This window comes from Saccostrea echinata, unplaced genomic scaffold (assembly GCF_033153115.1).
Source record: "Saccostrea echinata isolate AGI-Se365-2 ecotype Australia unplaced genomic scaffold, CSIRO_AGI_Sech_v1 ptg000001l, whole genome shotgun sequence".
Classification (NCBI taxonomy): Eukaryota; Metazoa; Mollusca; class Bivalvia; order Ostreida; family Ostreidae; genus Saccostrea; species Saccostrea echinata.
This window is the reverse complement of record NW_026889750.1, coordinates 49,570,001-49,583,193: the sequence shown is the minus strand read 5'-3', so window position 1 is coordinate 49,583,193 and position 13,193 is coordinate 49,570,001. Positions and strand designations below refer to the sequence as shown.

The 13,193-nt window shown below is 33.0% G+C and overlaps 1 protein-coding gene across 1 annotated transcript in view; it reads left to right on the top strand.

The window, feature by feature from the left end:
- The first annotated feature begins 305 nt into the window (after positions 1–305).
- Positions 306–13,193, top strand: part of LOC133198232 (uncharacterized) — a 19,842-nt gene continuing 6,954 nt past the window's right edge. The window contains exons 1-8 of the mRNA XM_061334359.1: positions 306–399; positions 7,834–8,148; positions 8,241–8,381; positions 8,618–8,707; positions 9,276–9,365; positions 9,621–9,823; positions 12,018–12,282; positions 12,545–12,640. Of these exons, the coding sequence (XP_061190343.1) occupies positions 306–399; positions 7,834–8,148; positions 8,241–8,381; positions 8,618–8,707; positions 9,276–9,365; positions 9,621–9,823; positions 12,018–12,282; positions 12,545–12,640 (1,294 nt within the window). The remainder of the gene's footprint in view (positions 400–7,833; positions 8,149–8,240; positions 8,382–8,617; positions 8,708–9,275; positions 9,366–9,620; positions 9,824–12,017; positions 12,283–12,544; positions 12,641–13,193) is intronic.

Below are 13,193 nucleotides of genomic sequence, written 5' to 3'. Positions count from 1 at the left end.
AAAGTCCTTTATCTTCGAAAGGATACTGCGTATCTTCTTGCTAAGGGTTATCAGCACTGAAGACCTGTATATAAAGACAATGCAAAATAAATTGATTGATTGTTTATTGTTTAACGCCGAGTCGGCAATATTTCAGCCATACTGTAGACGTACTTTTACTTGCATGTATATTGTTGGTTTGTCATTATGCTTCCCCGTCTATAAATCTCCCATTTTTGTGACCCATTCTGACTTCTACTGGATAGATAAAGGATATTTAAGCATAGAGGGAAATGATTAAATTTTTCAAATTAAAAACTTAGATAATGGTGACCGAAGATAACACAATACAGTTCTGTGAAGAGGGCATGGAAAATGAACCCTGGAAATTCCAGAGGTGGGATCAGGTGCATAGGAGGGGTAAGTATCCCTTGTTGACTGGTCACACCCGCCGTGAGCCCTATGTATTGATCAAGTAGGCGGAACATTCCGTAATTAAATATAGTATAAAAACAGAGGTCTAACAATTCGTACGAAACAAGTCAGCTAAAATACGACCCAGTGATAGGTTATATTTGCTCATAAGGTTATCATAACAACCATAGAATTTACGGAATACTGAATTTAAACGAGGTTGTTGAAATCCCTTTAACATCAACTTGTGTGAGTAGCCTGCCTCGTTTTAAAAAACTGATGTACTCAGAGCATGCTCATGAGTATCGAATAACTTGGGAGACATAAACACCATATAGAGGTGATAGCGGAATATTACTACATAATATAAATAAAGAAAGTTGACGATGGAAAAGCTGAAGTCGTCTCGTTTGTCATACAATTTAGTTGTTAGTTGGCCTTTGTCGTCTATGGCCTGTAAAACATCTTATTACGAAGCAGATGTGGCAGACTCTGTGGTGTCTTTTATTTCAAGTTCACTGTTCACTGGGATAAATCGACATATAAATGGAAATAACTATTGTTAATTCATAAAACGTCGTTGAAATATCTGAATGTCGAGTTGAAGGCCACAGCAAGTGTTTTTTTTCTTCTCATGTAGACGTTTTTGAATAAATTCTGCTTCATACGAATATAAAAACAGGTCGGCTAATACATGAGCACAATTAGTTCCCACTGGAAATTCCAACAGTTTGTTGGAAGACTTGGTTTCCGAAGACTACAGAAGAACTCTACAATCTTTTTAATATCAACCTCAGAATACTTGTGTGTTGTGTGTAGAATCAGAGGGATTCTTAACAAAGAAATTTTGCTGATGACCAATCACAAGATGTGAAAATTTCCGTGTTTCGTTTTTGTTAAAGAATCAGTTGTCTATGAAATAAAAAGAAAATATTTTTTAATTTATCGTGAGAAATGGTTGTATAAAGTGTAGAAAAGTCGTACATTTTGATGCTGTACTTTTTTGAAAAAATTTTGTAATTTCAGATTTTCTAAAAGTTCTTTAGAGTTTTTGAGGATCCACATCAAATTAACACCACTTCTAGAGTATGCGGGAGCACAATACGTCTGAAGTTTCTCCTTAACAGCAGTTAATATATTCGTAAGGAGTAAAGATAGGAGCTTGGTAGAACATTTGCTCTACCCGGCCTATATCTTTGTTTGTAAGGATTTTTGTGAAGTTTAGGAATCCAGTATAGGTAGGGTAGATCGAACTCACCTTGGTTGACTGGAATGTTAAAGTTTGAAATACTGAAATGTGATTTTGAAGAATTTCATCCTTGGAAAGTGAACTGCGAGTATATGTAGGATTTCCAGACGTAGAATTAAAACCAAGTTCTTCCAACGAAAGTACAATTTTAATAATGAGCCTTACAAACAAAGTTGATATTGTTACCAGCTTGGTCTGCCATTACATATTGTTCATGTCGTCTCTCTAATTCTTTTATCACCTCCAATTTAGGTAAAAGGGAAAAGGGTTTGCATTTTGCCTTTTAATTTTCGTATTCGAGTCTTTAATATATTTTTAAAATTTAATCCATTCTGAAAGAGTCTTCGGATTTTTTTTTCATATTTAGTCCAACGTTTAGCAAAAATCGACAGAATTGACCGGTCACGGTAGCCTAGTGGTAATAATAATAATATTAATAATAACCTTTATTTATCCAGTATTACACAATTAGCATAAAGCTAGTTTTCACTGTGGTCCTGCATCAACACATATATTTGCAATCATATATGGGCATATAAAATTAGCATCTGAACAAATAAGCATGATATAAAAGTACAATCACATGACAGATATATACATGTAGAATCATATTTGTAACAATACACTCATAAATTGGCACACTCAATGAATTGGAAAGGAAATCTCAGTCAAGTATTGACTCTGTTAAAGTACTCAGTGAGATACACAGATTTGAAAATACCCACTGAACTAGAGTTCCGAACATTTTGTGATAGTTTGTTCCAAAGAAATGCAGATGAATAGCTATATGAACGTCTGTAATTTTCTGTTTTGACTCTTGGTAAATATAATAGAATATAATCATTCGACCTGGTTTGGCGACAACTGACATCTCTTGTATATTGAAACACATTAAGATAATCTGGCATTTGGTTGCTTAAAACCTTAAATAGAAAAATGACTTGTCTAAACATAAAATAATCTTTGATTGGCATCCAATTTAAACAGGAAAATAAAAAGCTGGTAGGAGTTAAAATAATGGTAGGGCGTTCTCTTCGTGACCGGGAGGCCCAGGTTCTATTTTCGTTCGCCGCGTCAAGACCTAAGATGTTAACATAGGTAGTGACTGTTCCTTCGCCAAGCGCCCGGCATTAGAAGTGAAGGTCACGGGTTTTTTGGATGAGACCTTAAAAACCGAGGCCCCGTGTCTTGGAAGACGTTGGCACGATAAAGAACCTCACTTCTCATTGGCCCTGAGTGCCGAGTATAGGTCTAAATTTGAAGCTCTTCACCAGTATATGGTAATGTCTCTATATGGGTGAAAAATTCTCGAATGAGACGTAAAATAATACACAATCAATCAATCAAAGTAGAAATGAAGTTCTGTCGCCAAGTGAGAGATCGGGGCTCCCTCTTTTTAGGACCCTTAATGACTGACCTAAATCGATAAAAAATGGGTAGCAACTGTTCCTTCGCCATGCGCTCGGCACTTTGAAGTGAAAGTTGCCGGCCTTCGGATGAGACCTTAAAAACCTAGGCCCCGTGTCACGGCAGGCGTTGGCACGATAAAGATCCCTCACTGCTCAATGGCCCTGAGTGCCGAGTAAAGGTCAAAATTTGAAGCTATTCACCGGTATATAGTGACGTCTCTATATGAGTGAAAAATTCTCGAATGGGACGTAAAACAACATACAATTAATCAATCTAAAAGTAATTTCAGGTATTCGTGTAAATCGAAAAAAAAATGGACTTATGAGCTTGAATACGGTTCGTTATCTCCATATATCTTCTCTTTTTTCACGATTTGCTTTGTCCCTTTGTTTTTATTCCAATTGTAGCTTTCCAATAAGTAGAATGTTAATAGATAAATACAGGCAACTTATAGGATTTTTAAAAAAAATCCAGTATGGGGTTAATTGGAATGGGTAAACAATGTATGACGCAATAAAAATGTTCTAATGTGGCCTAGATATACAATTTTACATCAAGGTAATTGTTCAATAGTTATTGATACCAGAGAGGTCCTTATCCTGGTTAATTAATTAATTTTAACACTTCCTTCCATATAGCCATGAATATGTATGTTTAGCATTAATTAGAGTGTCGCGTGCATCCCCTTCCAATATAATCGACTACACTGTGTTTAAAGCAACAGAATCAGATGGTCTCGGTGTGTGGAGATGACAGGCTTTCTTTTCCCTGTCGTATTTATTGTTATGATTGGTAAGTAGTTATGATGATTAAGTTGTTAATTTTATTTTTAGGAAAAGTTAAAGCGATAATGCATTTATTTATCGGGTTGTTATATAAATAAATTAAAACTGTGCATTTTATCAAATTAAAAAAAAAAACAATTTTACCTTAACCATTTTTTATTTTGCAAGACTGAGAATTAAATTTTATAATTGATTAAAATGTAGTTTTAAACATCATCGCATACATTTTTTTTAATTTCAATGCTAGACTTTATGTAATAAAACTGTAGCTGAACTTTGTATTCACTATAAAATGTTTTCGTTTTTTTTTTTGTTTTTTTTTTTGTTTTTTTTTATTTTTGTTCGACGAAAACGAAATATCTGCCTCAGAGAAAAAATGCACTTAATTTAAACCCTATATTTTATGAATGCATTTTTTTTTCAATTCCAGAAGTAAATAAGCATTCTGTGAATTCATACCCAGACAAAAGAAATAAAGAATTAGAACTAGTGAAAAATATGCAATAAAAAGAGCAATGTATATAGTGTATTCGACAACATCGATACAATTCTTTTATGTGAGTGTAGTTTCCTTAAGTATGGAAAGCAAAGATATTATAACCATTTCATATATGCAGCTTATTATGAATCAAGACGTAGAAAAATATTGAAAAAAAAATTCTGTGTTAAAAGCAATAATTCGTAAAAGAAACTGAACTATATTTAAATGAATTAATTATGAATGAAAGAATTATTCTAAATTACTTTTGTAACAGTTATCTTAATTTTATACGCGTTATAACATATATTTTATTTTATAAACCAGAGTAAGGTTATTTCATCCTAGAAAAATAAAGCACGTGTCATTATAAAATATTTGCCATACAGAAAAATTCCATGTGATTCAAATTATGCATGAAAAGGTTAGGAATAAACACTCTTCGGATTTCAAATGGAATGAACATGATACTTATATATTTTAAGTGCTCTTTTAAAATACTGTTTATATTTATTGATAAATGAATAATAAAATAATTTATTAATTAATAAATAATAAATAAATCTTCAATGATCATCAAATTTATGCATTTCATGAATATCCAACCCAAACAGTTACAGATCCATAAAACGTCATCAATTCTTTTATAAAGCTGATATCTCGCCAAATATTTTCTTATTCAGGGTAATTGTCTAAAATTTGGATGGATTTTCTTGAATATTGACAATTCTGAAATTTCATCTTGCAAAGTATTTATCACATCTAGTGTATCTTGTCAGTAATCCAAAGTATCATCTTCAGCATAACTTTATAAAACGTCATTCATAAAATTAAAAAAAATAAACTTAAGGATAAATAACACAAACAAACTGTTTTCAGAAATCAGCAATATTTTTCATAGATTTATATGCAAATAGGTAACCTGAATAATGTTTGCCGTGTAAAGTGGGAGAATTTTTTAAGATTTTGTCACAATGTTAAAATTATGTGCAAAATTTTGTATAGAATTATATAGAAACCAAAACAAAGTCGCATATTTTAGCACCAAAGAAAACTTACGATTTCTTTATATTTTAGGGATTTATTATTTATGTAATTTCTATTCAAAATCAGTCAAAAAATGTATATCAATTCAGGCATCAGAGTTTTGTTTGTGTTATGTAAAACATTGACAAGTAATGGTCCCAGTGGAGAGTTTATGGCACACTCGTTTTTTAAAAATGTCATTTGCTGAAGACGTACAGACAAGTAACTTGCTAAAATACAGACAGAGTAAGACAATTGGCTCTGACTTTACTTAAAAGTATATCATGTGGCAGGAGTCAAAAAGAGGTCCATCAAAATAGCTGCTGCATCCGTTAAATTAAAATATATCATGTGGCAGGAGTCAAAAACTTTAGGGATGTCCATCAAAATAGATGCCACATCCGTGTACATTTTGATTTTAATTAAGTCTTAGTAATGTGGATTAGCATCCATGACCTTTCCAAAATGTTCAGAGTATTATCAAAAAATATCATCAAAATTATCAGAACTTTGTACACTCAATGTATTTTCAAATCCTTTGAAAAAGTTGATCTATAATACGGTTTTAACAGGAAATAATCTTTATTTTAAAGAAGGATGAATTGAGATTGTTCAGAATATTTTTGTACGGAATGGTAAATAAGGATCGATAATGTTTTGATCAAAAAAGGTATTCAATTTTAAGAGACTTAACAGATTTTTTTCTCACCATAGATTAATCCATTATCAATAGCTTAGATACTTTAATAGTTTAGAGTAAGAGCAACACTTTCCTTGATAGCATTTAAATTACAGTGATTACTTTCATTGAAATATACATCTTTCTATATTTCATTTGCCACATTTACATAAAAATATTTAAAAGTTCTCAAAATTGCCATTGGATCATTATGGATTTTATGATTTTCACACAAAAGGATTGTATACAAATCAACTAGAATTAAAAACTATTACAGTATTAGAATTTGTATCATTTTGATTATGAGAGCTCTTGAATACCTGACTCCGAAAACTTGTTAACATCTTTACCTTAACAAAATGCTCATCTTTATATGAAATCTTTTTTTAAGCTCATGGTTATCATTCAGTCATGAAAATGAGAAATATATATTTTTCACTTTTCAACAAATTCAGAATTGTTGATTATTTTTCAGATTTTTTTATTCCGCCAAAAATTCAATTTACTGTACATGTAGTATTTCCTTATTATACAGTTATTGACTGGGTATGAGGGCAACATATGATTTGTTGGACCTGATGGTGAAAATATTACCCGAGGGCGCAGGCTAAGGGCAACATTTTCACCTTGACTTCCAACAAATCATATGTTGTCCAAATCCCAGTGTATAACTGTTTTGTTATACAAGTCACCTCAGATAGAATAATTAAAATGAAAATATTTGGATTTAATCAATATATAAACAATTACTTTCTTTGGAAAATTTTGGCTTGATCAATAAAAAAATCAATAGGAGAGAATGAAAAAATCAAAAATAAAATAATTATATCACAAAAATTATTTACCACAAAACATACTCTCTCATTTAGCAAGCGACATCTCTTACAGCTCTAAGCTTCGGCTAATTCCGTGTCGCCGATATCGAACGACGATTAATTACTTGTGACGTAGCAGTGACGTTTCGATCTAACAATTCTTATGTTAGACTGACAGGCCGGTCAATAAAATTGATAAACCGATGCAATAAACATTTCTTTTGATGGACTTTTTATTAGTAATAAATATATAGAAAGATATTTATAAGGGTTTAACAAAAAAAAACAATGCTAAATAAAACACTTATATGTCTTTGGAAAAATACAAGCATCCATGTTAATCTTTAAACTCAACTTAGAAAAAAGAGTTTTTGATTTACAATTGTTTGTTTCATAACAGCATGTATTCACTTGTTTTAAACTCAAGACTAAACGTAATTTTGATTTTAACGTTTTTGCTTAATTTTAACGATTAAACCCTTTTTATCAATGGATACAAAATCACGTAGCATTTTAAACCTATAGGTCAAACTCTAGATTTCAAAAACTATGGGTATTTGTATCAATGATATAATAATTTCCTGCCTCTTGTTAGTAAGACAAATTCTGTGTTAAAATTCGATATAGTAGCACAAGGCATAATAAGATTTGTATTTAAAGTGTTAGTTTGTTTTTATGACATAATTAATATGACCTTTATTGGTCATTGTTTAAATAATTAACCGTTTTATAACCGAGATAAAGTATATGTTAAAAAGAAAGGTCATGATTTCCACAAAAGTTTGATTTAGTATTACACGAATTTTACCCTTGGGAAGGTACGAAGTCATGAAGTCTTGATTGCAAAGCTTAAACGTACGATATAGAAAAAAATTCTTTTCTTAAGAAAACAGCTTTCATTTTCCTGCGAATAAAATTGAATAATTATGAGTAGCCACATGTATATTAGGAATTTTCATACTTGTGTTTAATAAAAATCTTGTTTTATCTATGTAAAGCTGTGACAACGTATGGTTTAAGTCCAGCAGATTTCATCAGTTCATGGCATTCCATTACGGCATATTCAAACCCAGAGGTACTTATTCATCATAATCTGGGAGAGATGCCAATGAAAATTGATGTGCAGGTGCGAGTTAACCATCCTGTTCACGGATACATTACATTTCTTGCCACTGGGTCTGGACAAACCGGCCCGGATCCTTCAAATCCATTCGGGGGAATAATATACCTTTATGATTCAAACTCTGTTAAAATAATGGCCCCAGGACCAAGTACCTGTACATCACCTTGTCCTGGAGGTGTGGCATACTTTGGTAAGCTCTCTCTCCGTCTCATTAAGTGCGTACGTGTCTGTGTGTGCATGCAAATTAAGTGAGAATAAAATGATTATGGTCCTTTTTTTTAGGTGATAACGGCTTTGCTGGACCATCAACATCAAGTGGAGTGATCCTTTCCGGTGAAGTAAAAGTACGCGCTTGGAAAACATGTACATTCGCCAAACCATCGACTATTTCTGCTGCTTATCCAATCAGTAACAAAGATACAGGTACTTATATTATTAAAAAGATTAATTAAAAGATTGCAGAGAGACTATGTAAAAAAAACTGTATATTATACATGTATCTTCCAATAAAGAAGGCAATGTCAGGATCATGCTAAGAATTTTAAAAACTCGAAACTTGGACCTTGGTGAAGGTTTTGAATAGCTAATTTATTCACATATTCATTCTTGAAAGAATGGTTGCTATGTAGCATTTTTAAATTATTTCTATTTTGAAACAGAGAACTATTATAAGATATCGGTTGGTGTATCTCCAGATCTAATCCTTGCCAAAGTGTTCTTTGATGATGGGTGGATAATGGACGCACAAGGTACACATGGTCTACTTTACGATTTCCAAAATCTCTTCTTTAGCATTACCATAAGCTGTAAAACAGCCTAATTAATGCAACCTTATAAAATATTATATTGATGATTGAAACATTACACAGAGCGGATAATTCTACACTTACAACGGTTTAAAATGTATTAAAATCAGCCTCTGACTTTCTTTTTGACATGCCAAACGTGTACATAAAGAGTATATTTTTGCACAAAGACGCATTATTCTGCGTAATATTTCTAATGAACAATTTCCCAGATGTTGCTGAAAATAAAATTATCTTTATCTGTCAGATAATTGCTCTTCAATAATAAATATCTTTTGTCTGATTCCATGAAAATATTACTACAAAAATTAAATAACACCCCGTTGCATTTTCATTGTCATTACGAATGTCTTACTGCCATTGTTAGAATACAAACTTGTGCTTACAATGTTTCACAAAAGCATGTTGATAAACTTTTCCTTCTTGTCTTATTTTTTTTAATATGCATGGTTATCATGCAGAAGTGATTCTGTTTTTGATTTATCTTTTTATATTCTAAATATACATTAAGGTACCGTTTCCTTCACGGGCGGATCAAACGTTGGAGGGGTACAATATGTGTATGATGTACAGAATGTATACATAAGAACACCTAGACACGGTTAGTTAAATTCCAAATTATTTTTTATACGTGAATAAAATAACATTAATTTCTTCTACTTTGTATTCATTTTTAGCTGCAGAGCAGCATCCTTAACATTTTTTAAATATCTCTTTACTATTTGTTTTTATAACAATACCTTTGTAATTTCAACAACTTACTGAGGGACACCTGGAAGGTATAGTTATCGATTCCACTATCAAATAAATACTTTTCCGTAAAAGTTTGTGTAAATTTGAATCAATTTCTTTACAGGAAAAATATTTAATGGAGTAGGATGGGGAAGTGCTGGTAACATAGAGTACATTAACGGAACAGTCAGGGTCTACTCGTGGAGTTTCATGGAACTGGAAAATGATCCGGGGCTGGAGACGGTACTCTACCCCGGAACTACCAATCCAACCTATCAGCAGCTGACATACAATCCCTCTAATCAATCCATTATACTACTGATCAATGTAAGCGATATTCTATAGGAAAATGCATAAGTAGAGAGAGCAATCGACTTGGTGACACGCAAAAAGTGACTGAACCAGGTTGTTATTGAATTAATTATGTAGCAAATAAGAGGAATGTATTCACTTTTAATCATATACGTCCACTATTAATACAATAATTTTTCTATCCTGCTATTCTTCAGCTATCAAGTGGAGTTTTCGCCATCTTTGCGATATACCACCTCCCTTCAAACCATATGACTGTATTAGTTATGTCAAACGTATATTTCGTGCGTCAGGTATCCCCGATGAGTATCACCAACAATTGTTTTCCTTATTCGTCATACTACAAATAGTAGACGATAAACAACCAATTATCAAATACTTCGTCAACAGAATGATTTCTCGCACACTCTATATTCCCTACACCTACAAACTGCTTGTTCAAAATGACATTCTCAATGGACGGACCATTCCACTGTGACCATAAGGATCATAACACATATCTTTGGCCACTCACCGCCCTGTATGGATGTCTTTCTTTTCTGAAAACCAATGTTGGACAGGACATAAACCGTTGTCCTTGTTTTGTATAACTTCATTGACAAACTTTGATCGTCATTAAGCTCATATGATCATGAGTAACTGACTTGGTTCTTGCTTCTTACCCTCCAAATCCTTTTTTTCAAATCTTGTTTAAATCCTCATTGGCTACATGGAAGACAACGCAGTGTGTGTGCATTCTAACACTGGCTGGTCGATGTATTTACAAGTCGTATATACAAATAATTTCCAATTCCAATACCAACTGTCTTTTTTTAGTTTAAAATGCCGTGTCAAATAGCTATGGTCTAAGAGGACTATAAGCTCTTTACCATGAAGGTTATGCCTATAGTACTTGACAACGAAAAACCACAAATATTTTTTTCTACTAGCAAAGTTCCTGTACAAGAACGTTTTTAGATTCCGACTCCAATAAGCTAAAACTTTCTTTCTTGTCAATTAAAGATTTGTATTTTTTGTTTGTTTGTTGAACGTCCCTTCGAGAATTTTTCACTCATATTAAGCGCCACCACTTGCCGCTGGAGGGCTGAAAATTTAGACCTGCACTGGGCACTTACGGCCTTTGAGCAGTGAGGAATCTTTTTAATGCCAATTAGCACTTACTGCAACTCGATACCTCAGTTAATACAGTCTCATCCGTGTCACACAGTGGATTCGAACCAGGTCAAACATAAATGGACTTCAGATGCATTAATGGAACCGTAAGGAAAGTGATGTAAAGTCATTTTTCTCTCCTAAATATTGAAGCATTGATCAGATTATTTCTCAGTTTACCAAATGCATTTTTGACAATTTCAGTATCTTTTTTTTTCAGTATCGTTTTTCGACTAAGATATCTTTGCAGAAACGTTTTCTCCATTGAGAACCCATCTCCAATCAATCCAATGGGAAAAGCTCTTTTCAGCGCCTTTTTACCTCTTTCTCTCTTTTGATTCTTTGTGTTTACGCTCAGGGTCTTCAACTACTTTGGAAAGTTACATTAATATGGCCTTCTTTATTGCATTTATATCAATACAACAGTGTTCCCATTAGTTATTATTTCTTTAATTGAGTTATTCAGCTTCAGGAACTGTTACCTCTGGTTTTTGTTGGACAAGTAAAATAAATGACAGAAAACGGTCTTCTAACAACAATTCGTAAATTCGTAAAAATATAAAAGACGTTTCAAAATATTGGCATAACCTGGATTGCAGACAAATTATTTATTTTCTTATCTTTTGATTGATTGTATGTTGTTTAACGTCCCATTCGAGAATTTTTCACTCATATAGAGACGTCATCATATACTGGTGAAGGGCTTCAAATTTTGACCTTTACTCGGCACTCGGGGCCATTGAGCAGTGAGGGATCTTTATCGTGCCAACGCTTGCCGTGACACGGGGCCTCGGTTTTTAAGGTTTCATCCGAAGGACCCGCAACTTTCTCTTCAAAGTGCCGAGCGCATGGCGAAGGAAAAGTTGCTACCCATTTTTTATTGACTTAGGTCGGTCGCGGCCGAGATTTAAACTTACGACCTCCCGAACACGGAGCGACCGCTCTACCGACTGAGCTACCGTGAACGGTATTTATCTTTTGAAAACTGGTACATGATTTTTAGGCTTTTGTTTTACTTGTCATACCTTCCTATATACCAGTATCTCTTAATTTATAGGCAGCTTCTCGAGATGTAAATAATTACGGTCTGTCGTTTCCCTTATCGGGAACAGCCATGACAGATGGTTCCGGTGTGACTGCAAATTACGGGTCCTCATTCTTCGCCTATGATGATAGTCACTTGTACATTTGGAGACCATCCCTCACTAATGGCTGTGGAACCTTGGTAGGCGGGAAATGGTCAGATAATGCGCGGGACAATGTGTCAGACTGCTCCCCTTCTCCTGATATATATGTCAAAGTTATCCAAGCTAATGTAGAAGGTAGAATTTTATAAAGGGTTTTGAAAATTGTGCTTAGATTTCCTCTATGATGTGAATCTTTAATGCATGGCTTTAAATCCATTTCAATAACGAAAAAGTTAAAGTGAAATATTTGAAAACAAAGAAAATTTCTTTATACTTACTATGATTTCCCCTGTTATATTGGAACATCTGAGATGTTGCAGACTTTCACAGTTTTTAGTTGTTAAAGGCTTCGATATTATAATATTTGAATAAAACACAAAGTTATTAATATATGTAGAACCTCCGTGTGTGGAAAAAGGGTGTGCTGGTACACCCGCTGGACCGTTTTGTAACTGCGGAGGAACAGGTTTTAAGGGACAGTACTGTACAATGCGTGAGTATTGAGATAAAATGGTTCAAGTATTTTATAAGCGTCAGGTAATTCATGTATATAAAGTATCGATTATGTATAAAACTCCAAAATTTAATTGATAATTACAATGTAGAAGGAAAGTTGAGTATCATTGTGATACTTCTGAAAAAAAAAAAATTATGATTAACACTATAAAGAAAAGTAAAATATATAGGATAAATTCTTCGTTTCAACATATAAATTGATAAAGTGGATTTACTTTTCTATGACCATTTCCTATGATGACATTTGAGTGCACAGAAATAATATTTAAACCTAACTAAATTTATTTCCCCTGAAATTCTTTTTAAAAGTATTTTGCAGAAAATGAACGGTTTTATATGCTACAATGTTATACTCCTTGTTATGATAAAACTAGCTTCGGAACGTTGATACATGCATGGCGTTCGGTTCTTTTCTCTTCCTACGTGGCTTGTTAGGAGACAAAAGAGAGTTTGGAAGAAGAAAAATCATTGACCAGCATATTAATTTTATCAGAGGAAAAAAAGTATGCATGCAATGTGAAATTATTTCA